This window comes from Daldinia childiae (genome assembly GCF_008694065.1).
Source record: "Daldinia childiae strain JS-1345 chromosome Unknown Scaffold3, whole genome shotgun sequence".
Classification (NCBI taxonomy): Eukaryota; Fungi; Ascomycota; class Sordariomycetes; order Xylariales; family Hypoxylaceae; genus Daldinia; species Daldinia childiae.
Genome location: NW_022984644.1, coordinates 3,889,029 through 3,908,386, shown reverse-complemented (window position 1 = coordinate 3,908,386; position 19,358 = coordinate 3,889,029). Strand labels below are relative to the sequence as shown.

Here is a 19,358-nt window from a genome sequence, read left to right as displayed (position 1 = left end):
TGGCCATTAAAATTCAATAAAATACCTAACCCATGTTGAACTGATTAGCGATCTCAAAATTTTGATATGTGTCTATCATATGCGTAGAATAGCTGACTTGGGTGTTAGGTAAAGACAACGGCTAAGGCAACTTCATTTCATGAATCGTATTGACAACTGTTCACGCTACACCTGGCGCTTGAACCCACTGTCTTCTCATCTGCTCGGCTGCTTCGTCTCCAAACAGCACTTGTACATCTTTAACATGCTCCTTCGCCAATTTGGACGGCTTCAAGTCCTCGAAGGCCATACTCCATACACGCTTCGCCTCGTCATTACTCGTGTCAATCGCGCTCACTCTACCTGCGTGCTGCGCTAACATCGGATACGCACTAACTCTCGCAAAGCCATGATCATAAGCGAACTTCTTTGGAAGCATATCGCTCCTACCAGGGACGGCTCGCTTAGAAGCAGTCATCAAGAATTCTGATAACTCTCCCGCGTGTTCACGATTGTAAACCAATGCCTGGTTGCAACATCCGAAGAATTCCTCACGAACTCCCGGTGGTGAACCAATGAGGGCAGCTTTACCAGAGGCATAGAATAACCACAATATAAGCGGTACTGCAACGCCGCAAACCACTAGTAACGTCCAGCCATCCAGATGTCGAGCTAGATGACGCGGTAGCTTTCTCCGTACTAAAAAGAGAACTAAGAGGAGCGGAATAGCTACCGCGGCTGATATGACATGAAGGTTATTGCTTCTAAATCCGGGCCCGCCCGACCATCCAAAGCTCCGTTCTTGGTTAAAAAGACGCAAGTATAACCATGTGTTTGGTATACCTGGATCAATTTTACCTTTCTTAGGATCGCGCCGCTTAGGGTCTTTCATCATCTCCTCGATAATTCTTAAATTCCTTAAAGTCCTCGCGGCCCATCCATCAGCAAGAAGGATATCTTCCTCGAAAATCGCAATGTAAGGAGCCTCGGTAGTCATAACACAACGATCTAGAGCGTATGCATAATCATATACAGTTTTCTTTTCTAGCGCATGCTTATCCTGACGATCCTTGGTATACTCTATAAACTCGCGAATCTTGTCATCCTTTTGCTTCGGTGGTAAGGTGGAGTTATAAGTGAATACTTCGTCGGCGATACCAGCAGCCGTTAGGTGGGCATAGCTCTTGTGCTGGGTAGTAGGGTTCGGTACGTCGGCAAAGAACAGCTTCAAGTGCACGGTCTGCCTCTCGGCACGGGACATATTAGCCAAGAATGAGCCTACAGCACTGTCGATGTACTGCCGACCATCCACATTCCTTCCAACGGTTATAAAGACGGCGCAAATCTGGGGTGTGGGACCAGAATTGCCTAGTTTGGATTGCGCCAAGTCGGGGTCCGCCATAACGGCGTCGAGAAAATAATCAGATTCGGCCTGGCGCGTGGCCGAGTAGAAACGATCGAACCCATGTTCCTCGGAGAAGAAAATGGAGAGAGGATCACGGTAAAAGTAGAATGAGCCGTATATCGAGTATAGAGAAACGAGGGCTACGAGAAAAAGCAAGGCGCGAATGCCAGGCTGGCTGAGAGCATCTCTCGTAATGCGAGGTCGGCAGATCATCGAGCAAGACGCCTTGCTATTTCGATCGTCATGCTCTCATCCAAAATTCAATTTTATTAATGAGCTAAATGACTTGTTGATGATGGTGGCTAGAATTGGTAAAGGCATTGTTGACAATTAGGTACGATATGATTTCCGCTATGTTCTATTCTAGGAACGCTAAAATGTTAAAATGCTACCTAGACCAGCTAGACCAGCTAGACCTAGAAGAGGCATAGCGCACGGACCATATGTATAAGGTTCTCTTAGTGATGTTAGGTAATTCTCAACGTTGATGCTAGGACCTCACTTACCTACCTATACTTAGGTACCTCTTAATGTACCTCTACGTAAATGCCCCCTAAAGCTCTAATGGCCAAAATAAATCAAACAGCCCGTTTCAATTAGTATATTCATAGCTCGATGCGTATTTTAAACCATTTCGTAATATTTATTACGATTGTTGGGATTTATATTTCTTAATACGTTATTAGTCTTGTCAACCTTTCGCTTGGACGTAGAGATGGATAGAAGTGCCTGAGCATTGAACGAACAGGGAGATAAGAGGCCAGTTTAATTAATTTAAATATCTAGGTTAGGTACCTATGTGTAGATAGCTTCTATTAGGTACTTGTTTATTAACATGAACTACATAATTTAGGCTACATATTCACGAAGCTTGACAGGTAGCAGTAGTAGTGATGGTTTATTATTTCGAGAGTTACCTGTTCTAGCTATCTCCTAAAAGCTATCTACCAGATATGAAAGGGCCTCCTATAATACCACCTAAAACATTTATCATTTATAGTTTCATATACTCAACTAAATGCCTTTTCTTTCATCGTCCGAGGTTATGGGTGGATAGTTTAAGTAGCGAACAAGCGGTCTTGCTGTCTTCGTAAAGAACCCTTATTCTAGAAGGGGCATATTCGTGGTCTAGTTCCAACTTATTGCATTTAAGCCGCACGGGGAATATTATGAGAAAACTTTGACCCCACGAGATAGCTGGTCGTAGTTGGCATGGGGTTTATGGTTCTTACTGGTATCAAAGCTAACGGGAAGGACCGAGTATATATACGTTAATCACATCCGCCTGGGAAAATATTTCAAGTAACCAAGCCTTTTAAACATTGTATTCAAATCTCTTACTAGTTTGACCTACTCATTAAACAGTTTGTCAGTCAGTATACCAGTATACCAGTATACTATCATACCGAGATACTGTCATACTATCATACCATCATATCTGCAATACACCATAGCAATGGCGCCCTTCCTGAGCAAGATTAAATTGCCCATATTTGGCCGAATCGGCCGAATAGGAAGCGATTCATATGGCCCTGATCCAGAACCAGAGCCAGACATCGTCTACTACTGGAAACCTTTCGAGAAAAAGTACGGTTTTATGTCGATGTGGTACCCATCGCCGTTCCGCGACAGTTACGACCCGTCAAAAGTTTACCCAACAGCTGAGCACTACTACTTACACCACAAAGCGCTCTTATTCGATGAACCGGAAATCGCCGCCGAGATCCTTAGGTGTAAATCTCCACATAGGGCTAAAGAAATGGCCCAGAACCTTGAGAACTTTGACCAAGCTATCTGGGAAAGCCATCGTGAGCGCATCCTTTACGACGCAAATTGGCATAAGTTCACGGCACCATATATCCCCCGTGACACCCTCCCCGCTGCCTGTGAGTCATGGTTTGAAATGTCCAACGAGGCATCTAAGCATTCGAAACGATTAAAGGAAGCTCTGCTAGAGACAGGTAACCGACAGATTGTCCAGGCATCACCGTTTGACTACATTTGGGGCAACGGATATTGTTGGAGGGTAGCATGGCAACGGCGCCTGAGGTGGGGTCTCAATCTTCAAGGAATAATCCTCATGGAACTACGAGATCGCATCCGACGTGAGGAAGAAATAAAGATGATGATGGAGACCTTCGAAAACTAGGAATCCCCCAAGGGTACGCTGAAATATTGTCTTCGATTTCGACAGTCTGACTAAAATGCGGTCTACTAGATTATGACTTGATAGGGTTTGCTGGGCAAATAGAATAGAACGAAGCCGAAATACTTAGGTAAAGCTAGACTTGCTGTTTAATGTATTGAGGCATGGTTACTACTTAGAGTTAGTATATTGCAGTGTTCCATGCGTGTCCATATATGCACCTTTTTGTCTATCATACATTTGACCATGCTGACCCCAAACGCCTTGCCTGCCTTAGTCCAAGGCCGCCAACTTGGAGTGGTGTAGTGAGACCGCCTTCCACGGCCTTTATTCCGTCGTCTCTAGTCGATAGTGTACAGTATTATATCATAGAGCTGGGGGGTATCTGCGTGTAGATATGACAGAATATCTGGTTTATATATAGTCCCTTCCGCTCTTTTGCATTTCGATCAATCTCCATCCCCTTGTTTCCGGATTGTTAACATCCTCAGGTGTCCGTGTAATGCCGATCGCATACGTGACCAGTTGAACTTTGTCTTCCATTCCTGCGGCAAGTTCATTTGTCTTGGCGTTTCGGTAGACATGAACCTCCTGCGTCCGGCAGGTAATGATGAAGACGGGAATCTCACCAGGATCGAGCATGCGGGCTTTTAGGATGTCTACGTGCCTTATATCAAGAATTCGACCATCTGACTTCAAGCCAGCTTGAAGGTACTGCTTGGTCAAAGCTTCATACACTGAATACTGAGCAGCCGAAAGCCAAAGCTTCAGAGTTTCAGTATCGCCCTTGACATAAGCGTCGAGCACTTCGGGTAAGATGTACTCTCTCAGCTCCTGGAGGAATGGTTCAATCTGAAAATTAGGGTCCATAGAGCGAAATTTTCGAATGACCATGGCCGTTTCGTTCTCCGCGAAGAATCCAGCCACACGGTCAGTGATACTCCGTGCCGTTGTTATTAAGGGGTTCTCAGATTCGTTGTAGACACTCTTCATATTGAATATCCCTTGGACAAACTTGTTTTGATCTCGGAAATCCCGCCACGCCTCTTTCCAGGCTGCGTCTTTGTGCAATGTGATATTTGTACCAGCGCTGAAGATCGTTAGTGTCAATTGCGATTAACCAATATCCTTGTTAGACTTACTTTGGATCTTCGACTGCATCTTCTGCCTTGCCATGGATAGAACGAGCTTGCTTCTCCCGAAGTTCCCTAGCTTTCCTCCGCTCTTCCTTTTCAACCCAACCACCATATCTTGAACTACTTCCATCGTCGATTACGTCCTTGACATTTTTGTATGCCTCAGTCTCCCGTATCGGCTTCGTCGCTTTGTCCAATATATCTCCAGTTAAATTTGCTCCTTTCCGAACGCCTTTCATGACCGGCGTCTCCCATGTCCATGCCGCACCCTTTCCAACCGCGGTAGCTGAAGTCTTCAGCACTTTTCCTGCTGTCGACGAAACAGCACCTGTGGTGCTTTCATAGGCCTGTCTCGCACGGCGGACAGATTCGCTCTCGGTAAAGGAATGAGCTGAGTCAGCCAGTTGCTTGGTCGACTCGTTCCATTCTTTCGAAGCCTTGAACTCGGTCTGCATTGTTTCCATGAAGACTTGCCATGGCGTTTTGTCACCGTGGGGAGGTGGCGGCGGTGGATCTTCCTTTTTCTCCTCCTTTTTGCCCTGCTCCTCTTGTTGATCGGCCTTCTCCTCCGAGCTGGATTTCGCTTCGGATTCGGTATCTGAGGCTTTCTGCTCGGCTTTTTCTTTTGGTTCCGCAGGTTTAGGGTCTGGCTTAGCGGATTGCGGGGCTTGCTGGGGTTGTTCTTGGTACCATCTCGACGTTTGGTGGAAAGGACGGGACTGTAAGGTAGCTATAGTTTCGGGAATGAAGGGTGACTGTAGCTGAGAAAGTGGCGAAAAAAGTAGTCGAGGAGAGGTGAGTGGTGCTATATTATTGCCTGAGAATTTAGAGCTCTCAGTGTTCGATAGTAACCGTCTATATGCTGGAGCTCTGCCGTAAGAGTGAGCTGCGAACGAAGGTGCCCTCAGGAAGGCCGGCGGGGGTGCGCTCCTAGTAACTTGTCTTAGTGAAGTCATTTCGCGCTGTGAGAAAGCGTCGCAAAAAAAAGACCACCGGTCTGGAGGGGGAGTAGGAGGATATTAAAACCGGCAAGGAATTTCTTCGCAACTGATGTATGAAGGCGGGCGAAGCCGGCAAATAGAAAATAGAAAAATTCCCTAAACTAAAGCATGGACTTTTAGGTACTTCTATATTGTACCTAGAACATACACCTAGGTTAGGTACCTACAGGGCTATTACTTACATGTACATGTATGTACAACTTGACCCGAAGAAGTAGTACTTTACTAAATAAAATAACTACCTTAGCCAATCATATTCCGACCCAACAATACTAGTCCCAGAATTTTACAATTCGGCCGGTCCGAGATGCAATTCTCTTATCCCGTGCCGTCAAAATTTCTAGGTTTTATCAGCCGCGAGTCACGGCATACGGTGACATTTCAACATTGGTCAATTGACGTCGGCCTTACTTCTCAAGTAATATCTGAGGGCTTCCCGATATAGCACCGACAGACTATTCAACCTAATGCTTCTACGATGAGCCGAATACAAAATCGCCTATTGGCGACCGCCCGCACTCCCATATCCTACTCCCAAACTACCTACCAACATATCCGTCCTTTCTCTCAAACATATTCGCAGCATGATGGACCTAAACGCACACCTTCACTTCTCAGCATGCTGCCACGAAGTGCGCAATCATCACAACCGAATGGACCTCCGCGTCTAGGAGCTGGAGGCGATATGTCCGCTCTAAAAAGAATATTGGCGCAAGACATTGTTGCGAAAGCGCGAAACCAGCCTACAATAACCGAACAGATCCTGGGAGCCGATGAGAATGAGGCAAAAGAGGACTGGGGACCTGCGACCGAGCCCTTTCATTTCCACATCTACGCACATAAGCACAACTGCCATATCACGGTAACGAAGCCGAATCGTGGCGCAATTATCAGCAAGTCAGCCGGCGATATTGGATTCAAGAAGGCTAAACGTAGCACCTACGACGCTGCCTACCAACTGACGGCGTACATTATAGATAAACTTCACCAGGGAAATTGGCACAAAAATATCACGGCCATGGAGGTTGTTCTACGAGGCTTTGGTGCTGGACGGGAGGCCGCCGTTAAGGTTCTTCTGGGAACCGAAGGTCGTATGCTGAGAGATAAGATCGTGAAGGTATCAGATTCTACGAGGCTTAAGTTCGGTGGCACAAGGAGCCCCAAGCCGAGAAGATTAGGCTAAATAACGAAGAGAGTAAGGGTAAGAGTGGAACAATTAACTATACGACCAGTGTATATCACATCATTGCCATATGCATTAGTGGACAATATCATCCAGCAAGTTCATTGTGCATATAAATAGTCAAAAGAGCGCTAAATGCGCTTTACATAACGACGGAGCGTGCCTTTGGTATCAATCAAACCTCATGTAACGCCACCCAGCCAAGTTACTATCATACTCGTTGCCAACGCCTTATAATGCAGTCAGTGTAATCCAGTGTAATCAAATCATCCTTCCACTTAAGACATGCTTGGTCTACCAGACGAAGGTGCTCTCTCGGCAGGTGGTAATGTTCGTCCGCTTGTGTCCTTAGCTCGGCCTTTTCCTTTGCCACCCCTGCTATAACGGTGAGTTTCCTCGCTGGCCCGGCTCGAATGTTCTCCGTCGTCATCGCTCTCATGTGTTGCCAGTCTCCTAGAACTATCCTCCCTAAGCATCCTAGTTCTCTCATGGTCGTTGAGTCCCTCTTCGTCTAGCAGCGCACCATCTGCCGTCTCGAAATCAGGCGGTTCGATCCAGTCTCGAGGAACGATACACGGGAAAGCAACGCCAATACTTGCAGCGCGATTAAGCCATCCCGGGCCAGGCCTACCAGTGAGCTTCTTGCAGAGGTAGCTAGTAAAGTGGTTGCAATTTCGGGTAAGTAGATTATAGGATGTACCTTGAAATTCGTCGGAGGCATGGCGAATAATGGTGTCAATCTCGGCCTGAGTCGCAAACGAGAAACCGTGTAGAATTTCGGTCTTAAAAGTACCTCCAGGTGGTTCTGTCTTTGGTGGTGTCCAATACACGCCCGTTAACCCAGGCCGATCGTGACCACCGTAAGCATACTCTTTCCCGTTTATCACGACACCTGAATGTAGTAGTGAGGCACCAACTGTCCAAAGGACGGAAGAGAGACGGCTAGGCTATTAATGTTGGGCATTTTGTCAGTAACCACTGCTAGACGACACTATATATTTTGAATTACTTACAGGTAACAGATCATAGACATTAATCACAATTTCGGTTCTTGATAGCGACAGCGTTGATCGATGGGATTGTCTTGACGTCCTGCTGGACGTTGACTTCTTAGACGACATATTTGCGTTTAGTATGAGTTACGTTGTGAGAGGATAAGCGGAAGTACGGCTACGCCTAGTATGGAGAGGAGGTGTCCCAATGCAGCGGGGGAGAATCATTTACATCCAAAGAAGGCTTGATGTATGCTGTACAGGAAAATAATGGACGAGACGAGAATATTGCTATAGTATCGGTTGTGTTACTATAAGACGGAGGTTCGGAGAATCATCGTGAATAACAAGAGAAAAGCCATGAATAAAGTCGGAAAGTTGACGCAAGGCAGATTACGTTACCTCGAGGCAACTACGAAGGACAATACAGTTTCATACTTCATGCTATCCAGTTAGGTACATGCAAGCATTTTAGGTAAGGAGGATTGAGCTAATGGGCTGAAAGCGTTAGCCACATCCAGCTGATACGTAGACCAATCATATGGCGAATCTGGTTAGGGTCTGCTGAAAAGCATTGCCTCCCCGCAGTCCCGACTGCCCGATTCTCGCTACAAAGAGCGCTGGAAGGCAAGACCTGAGGGGAGCTGACAATACAAGTGGCAATCTACTGTTCACAGCTGCCGGCTTGCTAGCCTAGGTACCTACCTACCTAACCAAGATGGAAGGTGGGGTCAAAACCAAGTTTCGGTATAATAGGACTTCCGGGTTCCGAAACAATATCTGGAAATTCAATTTTGATTGGGAATCCACAAGGGCAAGCTTTTTTTTTTCTTCTTCTCTCCCAACTGCCCCTCCAAGAGGACAGGAAAAGGACAGGACAGCTGTGCCAAACCGTGCGACAAAAAAAAAACCTGACGAGGTCAGCAGTCCAGTGCCAACAATACCTTAAATCAATGGTCGTCAGGAGTTAGACATATATCTATTATTTGTTTAACCTGATATCGAGGCTGATCTTCAGCCTATATCTACCGTCGTGTCTTCCTCCCTTTCCTTTACCCTTCCCTTCACTTCTCTACTCCGCACCCTTCGACCTATCGCAGCTAGCTCTGCGTTTCTTCCATACCGCGTGCCTAGTTGCACCACAGTTTATATCTCTACTCGTACCTACGCCAAGCGACGAAAAATGCCTCCCAAGAAGCAAGTTGTAGAGGAGAAGATCCTCCTCGGTCGTCCGGGAAATAACTTGAAGAGTGGTATCGTCGGTCTTGCCAACGTTGGCAAGTCGACTCTGTTCCAGGCTATCACCAAATGTAGTCTTGGTAACCCTGCCGTAAGTTTGGGCTTTCGTACATCTCATAATCCAGCTAACCGGGTACGAGTAGAACTTCCCTTATGCTACCATTGACCCGGAAGAATCCCGTGTCTTGGTTCCAGATGAGCGGTACGACTGGCTGTGCAAGAAGTACAATCCCAAGTCGCGTGTGCCCGCTCATTTGACCATCTATGATATTGCTGGTCTGACGAGAGGCGCGTCAACCGGTGCAGGTCTGGGTAACGCTTTTCTGTCACACATTCGAGCTGTCGACGCTATTTTCCAAGTCGTCCGATGCTTCGATGATGCCGAGATTATTCACGTCGAGGGTGACGTTAACCCCGTCAGAGATTTAGATATCATCGCAGAGGAGCTGCGACTAAAGGATATCGAGTTCGTCGAGAAAGCTATAGAGAACTCCAAGAAGAAGACCCGCGTAGGTGGTCAAAGCCTGGAATTGAAGAAGGCTAAAGAGGAAGAAGCCACTATAGAAAAAATCCTCGCGTGGCTGAAGGATGGGAAAGATGTTCGGAAAGGCGCCTGGACCCCAAAGGAGGTAAGATGAATTTTTATTTCCCGTTTTTCTCTCGTTTACCATGATGAACAAGGGCCATAGCGCCTGATCTAATCCCAGCTCTTCGAATGCCTCAATAATACAACGCAGAGCGCATACTGTGATAAAAGAATACTCTGATAACCTAAACCTCTCCAAATATTATTATTATACCTACAGGAAAACGCAGCTGACATATGTCAATAGGTCGAGGTTATCAACACTCTTTTTCTTCTTTCCGCAAAACCAGTAGTATACCTAGTCAACTTGTCAGAGAAGGACTATACTCGCAAGAAGAACAAGCATCTCGCCAAGATTGCTGAGTGGATGAAGGAGCACGCCGCGGGCGATCCTATTCTACCCATCTCCGTATCATTTGAGGAACGTCTCACGCACTTCGGCTCTGATGAAGAAGCTGCTGAAGAATGCAAGAAGCTCGGTATCGAGTCGGCATTGCCTAAAATCATCACAACGATGCGGAAGGCATTGAATCTTGGTAGCTTTTTCACAACCGGTACCGACGAGGTAAGGCAATGGACCATCCGGCTTGGTACCAAGGCACCACAGGCTGCCGGTGTTATCCACACGGATTTCGAAAAGACCTTTATTCAGGCTGTAGTATACAACTTCAGCACACTCAAGGAATTGGGTGACGAGGCCGAAGTCAAGGCCAAGGGTAAGGTTATGACCAAGGGCAAAGACTACGTAGTAGAAGACGGCGATATTTTATTGATCAAGGCCGGCGCTGCCAAAGGCTAGGGAGCGAATATAGATATATCCAATGAGTATAAAGTCTATTGCTACCTATCGAGCAATGTTGCAACGAATAAACGATACCACATCTGAGATGAACGCCTCCATTTGCCATTTCCTCCCCTAACCTATGAACCTAATAGAATAATCTTGTACACAAACTACTAGAATTCCTCGCGCCAAATTCAACTATACATTCAAATATGAAAATGAACACTACTCCTGGTTCAGAGAAATTCCCTGCGCTTCCATGTCGTCCCTAAACTGGGCAACATCGTATGCCAGGGGTAAGAACTCGCGGAGCGGCATGTCGAATAGCCGCTCAATCATGGCCGCCGCGTGCTCGGATGCGTCCTCAGCAGGCGTTTCTAACGGCTTGCTTTCGTTCTCGAGGTAGTCATCAAGCACATCCCTAACCTCCTCCAAGTCCGTCGGGTCGATATCGACTCCTCGTAACTTGACGACGAAGTTTAGCGTGATACCAGTCATCTCCAAGAGGTCTACTAAGTTATTTATCATGTCGGACCGCGCGATCGGCACTTCTTCATCTTCTTCGACCTCCTCTCTGACTTCTTGCTCTTCTTCCTCTTCTTCCTTAACATCTACCTTGTCGTCGGAGGCATCGTCGTCAGAGAGGAGTTCAGTGATTTTCCGCTTGGGTGCAGCCAGCCGCACCGTCGGCCTTTGCCCCCTGTCAGCCTCCATCCTCTTGTAGGTCGCCTCAACTTTCGCGGCGAACTCGGCCTCCTCGTCGGAGTCGGAGAAGTCCGGGATGTGGTTGACGGGCTGATTGGGGACGTAAGGTGGGACTTTTAGGGGCGGTGTGGACGGGGATGATGTTTCATGATAGGATTCATTGTTGTTGTAGTCTCTGGGGTTTGCTCGTGTGTAGCGAACTTCGGGGTATCCCTTATCTTTCTCAACAGAGGGCACGGGATTGTCCGCCGTGGTTCCCCATCCGCCAACAGCCTTGCTACCTGTATCGGCGGTGACGCGACCGCGCTTGTGGAATTTACGTGCTAGCGACATGGTGATTATAGCTATACTGGAGTAATGATTATGAGTTCTCTTCGCAGGTCTAGAGCAGGAGGTGAGAGTGAACTTGAGATGTTGAGAAACTCTTTGTCTTGACTTTTTGAAAGAGTGTGCTTCTCGATTGAGAGATTGGGCGTGACACTGATATATACATGAGTAACTGCCTACTGTTTGTTCTTTGTCTGAAAACGGTAGGATTCTTTGACTTTCACTGCGATCCTTGCCCAAGGTTAGAATTTACGGTTGCCTTCATAAGTGTTACAATATTCTCAGTGCATAGGCGGACGATCTAACCATTTCCCTCTTCGACTGGAACCCCTCTAGTATGTGGCGGAAGACGCATTCGAAATATCCCTAATCATTCTTTTATAGGAATGCAATGTCCTACGCGTACCTTAACTTTTAAATTTGGAATGTCTCGGTTTGGAAAATGCATTCGTTACCCCTTACTTCACTATTCACTTCATAACATTAGACCACACAATACAATCGCACACCCTGTGTATTATGTAAATCAGAAATCAGTCTATTTTTACATATCGCGTGGTAAAGAGAGAGCTCTATACTTCTAATATTAGCTCCTGTTTTTATACCTCCTATTCCTTCATTAACTACACCGGTGTAATCCCCATTAATAGCCATACTAAGCTGCAGTTTTGCTACAAGGCGATTAGAAATATATAATAAAAGTAGTGATAGTGAATTATAATTTCTAAATGTTACATTTTTAAGCTCCAATTTAACCCAACTATATTGCCGTTTTCTATCCCTTCAATTGATACCATAACCAACAACCATATATCCGCATGAATTATTGCTGGTTGATGAGAGTTATGTTACGTACTATTATATATTCGCCATATATTAGCATTTACAACTGAGTTTGGTCAATTGGCGACGAAACGTTATTCGATCACAAAACATTATGATACATGTGCGAATCTAACGATCAGGTAGTCATTGGGGAATATTGAGGGAAATGCAAATACATAGACTCATATAACACAATTCTAGGCCAATTAATCATCATTAACGATGCCCCATCATTATGCTCCTGTTGAAATGCTGGTTCCCTTCTTGGAAGAAACATCCGGGAACAGACAGGGTTGGTTCAATTACATGCCCGCAACCATTCCACCAGGTAGAGTCTCAACCCCTAGGACATTGTTAGTTCAACGATAAAACACTTGTATTCAGAGTACTTACAATCGTCAATGTTGTCTTCAGTGACAACTCTTTCTTTGCTGCATGCATTCATCGCCTGGGTATTTTGGGTCTTGAGCGTAGGGCAGTTGATGTAACAAGGCTGATCTAGAGCACGCTGGAGCGCATCACCCTGCCATCCGAAGACGTAGTCACCGTGGTTGCCATAACCAGTCCTATTTAAGAAGTATAATGTTAGACTAGCTTTAAATATTAGGGGGGATAGTTGGCTACTCACAAATCACCAAAGGACCAGACAAAAGGCTGGGATCCATCCTCGGGCCAGTCTTCCTTGTTGTTGAACTGCCGAGTATCCCAGTTAACCTCGTAAAAGAGTTGGCTCATCCGAACGGGATGCGATGCCGGGCAAGGGCCACCTGTCTCGAAGGTACCGCTCTCGGGATAGGCCATGTGCGCCATGTGATCGGCAGAGTCAAGATTCTTTCCATCCCAACATGTGGGGAATCTTAACGCCGTCATTATGCCGTATGGGCAAGGCTCATTAGGGAAGTCAAGTATCTGGGGATCACGGGTGTTGATGTCCTGAAGACAAGTGTAGGTAAGCTGACGAAAACGCTCCATCTCTTCGCGAGAACGAGCGTTGACGTTACCAATGTACATGCGGAAACCCTAGAAGTAGAAAGTTAGCAAATAAACTGTCTCTCCCTTATAAAAATACGATAGTACTAACAGGCTGGAAAGCTGTAACCTTAGAGGTCTGCTGGAAGTTGTAAAGGCCGTCTTGCATGTAGTAAACAGTCATGCCGGCATTGACACCGTCAAACCCGGAGTTAGCCATTTGAGGAACTCGCTTGTACGTCCCATTTCGGGCCTTGAAATATAATACTGCCGTCCAGTAGTTTGAAAAGTCTTCACTGAACTGGCATGTCGTGCAAGTAGACTCGCCAGGCATATCCTTAGCCGGGTCCATGCTTGCGTTGAATGAGTTCTAGCGAGGTGTTAGTTACTGGAGTCAGTGTTATGAACTATGAGTACTTACGCCTCCTACGATCTGGTGAAGATGCGGCGAAGGGATTAAGCCGGGATTGACTAATGGATCAAGACGGTCAACAACCAACTGAGCGCAAGGGAAACGGATGAGAGCATGGCTGGGCGCGAAGAGCGCCAGCGTGGTAAGAGAGAGCCACTTCATCTTGACGCCTCAGTTACAAGGAACTAAGATGAGTGTTCTGGTGATTTTAGCGAGGTAGTCAGCGTGATAAGAGGATGGGTGTTGATACAGTATCTTTTATAGGAACTAGAGAGGGCCTGATAGCAAGGATGTATAAGTGCCGAGACCCATTTCTCAAAGCTGGGCTTCCAACGACTGGGTCATGAATGCGTGGCGATTGCAAGTGTCCTCTTCGGAGAAATACCCAAGACTGATAAGGTGTAAGACCATGAAATTTGTCATTGACGGCCCGACTCCTTGGTTAGTTTGACGCCGAACTATACGATGTTTAGAAACCCGAGATAGCACACTGCCTCAGCCGCATATAGTATCCTACCAGATTTCTGGCATAGTATGCAATGATGATCAATCTATTAATCTACGTATGTCGAAAATTCTCCCAACTTCTGCGCCATGTGAAAATGATAGCAAATCCTTTCCTTAGAGGTTGAAAGAATTTTACTAACCTTGTATTGAGACATCCAACCTCGCGCAACTCTAATACATCCGTAATTACACAGAGCGGTAATCTATTAATAACATTGGCATAGACCTTGGCTCTATATATACCGGATATATGACAACCTTTTCTTACGGCAAAAGTCGACAATATACCCAGCCAATAAAAATGGTAGACATTGCCTTCTGATTGGCTTCTTTGGGTCTCCAGTTTCCCAAAAGGGGATATCCGGTCCCAACGTCTAAATCGAGCCTGACCGTATCCACGAGGTATTATAGCCAACCTTTAGATATCTTCTTGTCGTAGCAAAGGTAGCCATGGATGGAAGATGACCCCTGTGGTATCTTGTGGAATCATCTGTTGGACGTGGCCAGTTCGTAGGCTCTATGTCTTGAGTATGTCGATCGCATAATAAGGGGACAAGGTCAGCTCTGTTGCGGGTTGTAATCCCTCCGTTAGACCGCACAGCAATATATTTCTTTAGGAACTTGTCAGGCACATACATACGCACGGGACATATACTCTATCGTATACACGTTACTCTATCAACAATGAGGTTTTCTACTTACAGTTCCCTCGTCGCGAACCTATTCGCCTCCGCTGCCTTTGCAGCATTCGACCAGAACCGCGGAGGCGCCGTTCTCAAAGCTCCCGAGGGACAATCCTTTACCTCTATCACTGGAACCTTCACTGTACCTAACCTAAGCGGAACCAACAAATTTTCGATATGGGTTGCTATCGGAGACACTCTCGAACAAGACGTTGTACTCAAGGGTGGTGTTAATTATTCTAACGGTCTAACATCCTTCGCCGCCTGGTACCCAGACAACGAGACTGACATCACGAGTGCGGTGCCTGTAAGTGCTGGGGATTCGATTACTGTCACGGTTTCTATCTCGGATCCGGACAAGTCTACGGGTACTGTCGTCGTCGAGAACACAACTCAAAACAAGAAGTCGACTCAGACGTTGCCTATCCCCACCAAAGTAGAAGACCCAAGCGCACTGACAGCACTCGCCGCCGACTGGTTTGTCCAGGCCTACCAAGAGGCTGGAGAGCTAGTCCGTGTACCACGTTTCGATACAGTCACTTTCACCAAGAGCAGCGCGACCCTCGCGAACGGAACCACGGTCGGACCTACAGGAGCTGGAACCTTTGAGATTCAGGGTACTAGCGGGCAGATCTACTCCAAAACGACGGTTTCGGCTGATGGCATCACGATTCGCCAACAGCAGCAGTAAGCGGGCCCCCTATACTTGCTCATTTAAGGGGATGCCGAAAATACGAAATATTTATGATAGCTTATAATGTAGTTATATTCTCTAGAATTCAATTTAAGCTATATATACTCTCTAAATAAGAATTTTCCAGGTGAAATTTTAACGAGAAGCCCAAACCTGTGTCGAAGTTGTACAAACTACTCGTGCGTGCTGTAACGATGAGGTCAAACCCACATCTCCTGACGTTGAACTCATGCGGCAGCAATATATTAACAATAGGCATCTAGATCCAGCATAGACCAACGGCTATTTCAAAAAAAAAAAAACCACGCGCCCAGTATTGCCACCTTGACATGGGTATATCTAGCCTCCAACGACAACCGGGTTAAGAAATGCCAAGGCGCTCCGGAGGATAAAAGGGATGAGGAGGAAAAAGAAAAAGAGATAGACAGACGTCATTTTACCCCAATTTCTGACCGATTAGTTGTGAGCTCGGGTAGATGGTGCCGAGAGGATAGTCCCGAATGTGCGAGTGAGGTGAGCGATATGAAGGAGACACGTACATGCCGGGTAATATAAAGTAATACATATTTATACCGGTGAATGGACGCTAAGTCCCACACGTATAAATTTCAGTTGCAGTTTGTACCTCGTTGGGTAGGGCCATTAATACTCTTTGTATCTTAAGTGCCCACTATATATTCCCGCATATAATTTTACAAACTCCTCTGTAGAAGGTATTATGACAACTAACATCATCATACCGAAGTGTGTGCTTTGTCATGTTGTTAAGAGTACCTACCTACTTATGATAGTTAGATCATATTTCATACTTGGTCACTGGTCGAGTAAAATAAAATTCCGTAAGAAGTCGCTAATTATCGTCGAACTACTTTGCTGTTATAAAAAGGGGGATAAACTATAAGGAATGTGAGAGTGGGTATGAATGTATTCGATATATCGATTTCGTTTTCATGCCTCAAGACACTAGGGCTGAATTATGAGAATTGATAGTTACTTTTTCTTCGGAGAGCGCTGTTAACCAAAGATGACATTCTCGAATGATTAGAGTGTAGTAACACATCACTTACTATATTAACTTGTCCAAGCACTCTGTGTTATGTTACGACCCTAATTCTGGTCACGACAACCCCATGAAACCGACAAGGAGAGACCTTAACCATATAGAAGAGGGCGGAACTGCTTCACCTGTAAAACTACGACTGATCATTTACGTTTACTAACACTCTACTTAGCTTATTGTCTAAACCATCAACACCAGTCATTTTACTCTGGAACTTGAACGGATAGTTTAACTGATTTGCTTCAGTATTAAAAGTAACTAATGATTTATCTCTTGGATATCTGGGGTTGGTAATCCAACCAACCAAGTAAGTAGCCCCAATCCCCCACATAAAGCCAGTGTTCGTCAATCATGCCTCATTTCTCATCCGCTTAAAACACTGCTCCCACAAGATACAACGAGCAAGGATTGGAACCAGCCAAACCTGCTCACCCAAAGAACTAGAACTCAATAAGAATTAATTAACAGCCACCATACCGGACACCTCTCTTTCCGAGCTCCTTTCTGCCTACGGGCTCCTCTGGGAAGACCCACCCCCTGGCGCGTTTCGCTTCGCGCTTCTCTGCGAGCTGTGGTTGGGGCATCCAGTCGTCTCTTGGAAGCGCCTTTCTTCTCGTCCCCTCAGCAGGAGCTCCTATTTCCGCCTTCCATGTGACTTGACCGTTAAAACCTAGGCCATGGGAATTGACGCCATCATCACTAGCCATGATGCACAGACCCCAAAGTGCAAGACAAGCAGTTAGGGGTATTTCATCACTCTCATCGGAAACTGAGTCGGCTGTCGCAGCAAGCTGGACGCTACTGACTTCTAGGTAACCAAAATGTGGGGTACCCTCAGCACCGTTACGGCAGACAACAAGCTCGATTTCAGTTAGGATAAAACCGTAACGTGTACCGTGCTCGCGCATCACATGGTGTAAGTGAGCTAGGCCTCGTAGGTACTCGACGCGCTTAATGTTGCCCTCAACACGCATACCCGTGTTGAAGCGGTCGAAAGATTTAACTAGTCCAACCACACGAGCTGTAGGCTTGCCACCGAAGATTGCTGCTGCGGTAGAAGACTCGCCAGCGATGTTACCCACGAAGACGTGGTCATTCGATGAAGTTGTGGTAGCCTTGGTCGAAGGAACAGAGAGCTGGACAGGTCGCTGAGAAGAAAGCCCAAGAGCCGAGTTAAGCTTAGGGATGTAGTAAGAGGCGTAGATTGCATGGAGTGCGGTCTCTGTCTCGGGGTGGCGTGCACCAGTGGGGGGCTGTTGGAGAAGCGGCTGCGGGACTGGACAGTTTAAGAGACCAGATGCTCCGGGAAGGGAGAGTATTGTGCTTAAGTTAAAGCTGGACCATGATCGGACTTGGCGAACGTCCCACCAGAAATGCTTGGTATGAGGGTCGCGCATTGGGAATGAGATGGTGCGAACCAGAGACGGAGCAGGATTGGATGTTGTGAGGTAGTTCATGAGAGTGGTAGATGGGGTCGGATCAGGTGTGGGGGTGGAAGAGAGGCTTAATGGAGAAGGGGCGCGAGGCGCATAACTGTAGAAGAACTGATCGTTCTGGGGCTGGGGAACAGCTGGAACGTATGATGGCATCTGTCGATAAGTAGGAAAGCCATACTTCTCAAGCGTTGCACCATCGAGGCTGACAGCTGAGGCGCGGCGGGGCTGGTTCATGCTATCCTGAGGGAAGGTGATGGGAGAGCATAGAAGTGATTGAGACATAGTATTTTGTTCATCCTGGGGCGTAAAGAATGCGTTTGAGAAGTGGTTTAAAGTCTCCGGGTTAGTATAGCTCCGGGTATGCGAAGGGCGGAAGCTTGGGCGGCGGCTAGGCTTTGGGGTGGGAGTAGGCGATGTCCTGACACGCTTGGCGGGCGAGTCAATGGCCTGGTCCTGAGAGCGGATCTTGGGTAGCAGAATGGGGCCATGTTGTCGGATTGGCGGTGGTGAGCGGGACGGTGTGGTGACCCGTGTGCTAACCGAGTCGGAGGGCGACGTCTCGGTAGTAGAACAAAAAGATCCATACGAGCTTGAGCGAGCATGTCCGGGATGATAAGAAAATTCAAGTAAAGATGGTTCAAAAGTGAAGCTCGGTGGTGTGACGGGCTCGCATGAAGGGAATGTGAAGTCAAAAGACATGTCTCCTGCCAGACTATGGAAAGGGGATATTAGTTATTACGTCTCTATAATAATAGGAGCAGAGGCCTTGAGACTCACGTAGCCATGTCGATATATGGATTTGGGTGTTCTTGTCTGCTTAGACAAGAACTAGACGATTATAGATTATAAAGTGAAGGTGAGTAGGAGAGCCGGCTCCTTAGTATTTGGTGGAGGGCAAAAGCACTGATGTGAATGGAGGTTTGATGCTGTGAAGCTAAGAGAGGAAATTCAGGTCGTGAAGCCAGCGGCCTGCCTCGAAATAAAAGATCTAATAAATAAGGATGAAAAAGAAAAGCTGATCCTATACGATCAGAGAGTTGATACTGAAGAACTAGAACAGAAGAGAGACGGAAGGAGGAGGAGGACCGGTCCTCTTATCCTCGAGATGGATACGGCCGGGCCACGATGAACCGGGATGCCAATCAGCTCGGCGGAACCAGCCTTGGGCTAAACGATGATGTATTTTCTAAATGCAAGAATGGCCAACCTGAAACATGGAGAAGGAGAATATAATTCGGATGTAAGTAGCGCAGTATGTAGGAAACCGAACGGTCTGGTCGGCCCATAGT

General features: G+C 46.6%; 10 protein-coding genes across 10 annotated transcripts; 4 read left to right on the top strand and 6 right to left on the bottom strand.

Moving 5' to 3' along the window:
* Positions 1–160: 160 nt before the first annotated feature.
* Positions 161–1,597, bottom strand: GL218_03782 (putative integral membrane protein; the record flags this gene model as incomplete). Its single annotated transcript, XM_033580360.1, has 1 exon — positions 161–1,597. One exon carries the CDS (start codon positions 1,595–1,597, stop codon positions 161–163), a length of 1,437 nt encoding a protein of 478 aa, XP_033437254.1.
* Positions 1,598–2,840: 1,243 nt separating this feature from the next.
* GL218_03781 (uncharacterized protein) lies at positions 2,841–3,533 on the top strand (the record flags this gene model as incomplete). Its single annotated transcript, XM_033580359.1, has 1 exon — positions 2,841–3,533. One exon carries the CDS (start codon positions 2,841–2,843, stop codon positions 3,531–3,533), a length of 693 nt encoding a protein of 230 aa, XP_033437257.1.
* Positions 3,534–3,944: 411 nt separating this feature from the next.
* On the bottom strand, positions 3,945–5,622 carry GL218_03780 (Mitochondrial import inner membrane translocase subunit tim44; the record flags this gene model as incomplete). Its single annotated transcript, XM_033580358.1, has 2 exons — positions 3,945–4,620; positions 4,673–5,622. The coding sequence occupies 2 exons, from the start codon at positions 5,620–5,622 to the stop codon at positions 3,945–3,947; spliced, it is 1,626 nt and encodes a 541-aa protein (XP_033437256.1).
* Positions 5,623–6,286: 664 nt separating this feature from the next.
* GL218_03779 (putative 37S ribosomal protein S18, mitochondrial) lies at positions 6,287–6,850 on the top strand (the record flags this gene model as incomplete). The annotated part of the gene is made up of 1 exon (XM_033580357.1): positions 6,287–6,850. One exon carries the CDS (start codon positions 6,287–6,289, stop codon positions 6,848–6,850), a length of 564 nt encoding a protein of 187 aa, XP_033436385.1.
* Positions 6,851–7,128: 278 nt separating this feature from the next.
* On the bottom strand, positions 7,129–7,971 carry GL218_03778 (DeSI-like protein sdu1; the record flags this gene model as incomplete). Its single annotated transcript, XM_033580356.1, has 2 exons — positions 7,129–7,797; positions 7,864–7,971. 2 exons carry the CDS (start codon positions 7,969–7,971, stop codon positions 7,129–7,131), a joined length of 777 nt encoding a protein of 258 aa, XP_033436386.1.
* Positions 7,972–9,025: 1,054 nt separating this feature from the next.
* On the top strand, positions 9,026–10,466 carry GL218_03777 (Obg-like ATPase 1; the record flags this gene model as incomplete). The annotated part of the gene is made up of 3 exons (XM_033580355.1): positions 9,026–9,172; positions 9,225–9,710; positions 9,915–10,466. The coding sequence occupies 3 exons, from the start codon at positions 9,026–9,028 to the stop codon at positions 10,464–10,466; spliced, it is 1,185 nt and encodes a 394-aa protein (XP_033436392.1).
* A 210-nt stretch (positions 10,467–10,676) lies between these two features.
* Positions 10,677–11,489, bottom strand: GL218_03776 (uncharacterized protein; the record flags this gene model as incomplete). Its single annotated transcript, XM_033580354.1, has 1 exon — positions 10,677–11,489. One exon carries the CDS (start codon positions 11,487–11,489, stop codon positions 10,677–10,679), a length of 813 nt encoding a protein of 270 aa, XP_033436393.1.
* Positions 11,490–12,610: 1,121 nt separating this feature from the next.
* On the bottom strand, positions 12,611–13,851 carry GL218_03775 (uncharacterized protein; the record flags this gene model as incomplete). The annotated part of the gene is made up of 5 exons (XM_033580353.1): positions 12,611–12,651; positions 12,702–12,874; positions 12,937–13,328; positions 13,390–13,647; positions 13,699–13,851. The coding sequence occupies 5 exons, from the start codon at positions 13,849–13,851 to the stop codon at positions 12,611–12,613; spliced, it is 1,017 nt and encodes a 338-aa protein (XP_033436394.1).
* A 1,029-nt stretch (positions 13,852–14,880) lies between these two features.
* Positions 14,881–15,570, top strand: GL218_03774 (Aspergillopepsin-2; the record flags this gene model as incomplete). Its single annotated transcript, XM_033580352.1, has 1 exon — positions 14,881–15,570. The coding sequence occupies one exon, from the start codon at positions 14,881–14,883 to the stop codon at positions 15,568–15,570; it is 690 nt and encodes a 229-aa protein (XP_033436395.1).
* Positions 15,571–17,094: 1,524 nt separating this feature from the next.
* On the bottom strand, positions 17,095–18,854 carry GL218_03773 (uncharacterized protein; the record flags this gene model as incomplete). The annotated part of the gene is made up of 2 exons (XM_033580351.1): positions 17,095–18,781; positions 18,847–18,854. 2 exons carry the CDS (start codon positions 18,852–18,854, stop codon positions 17,095–17,097), a joined length of 1,695 nt encoding a protein of 564 aa, XP_033436387.1.
* Positions 18,855–19,358: the final 504 nt, after the last annotated feature.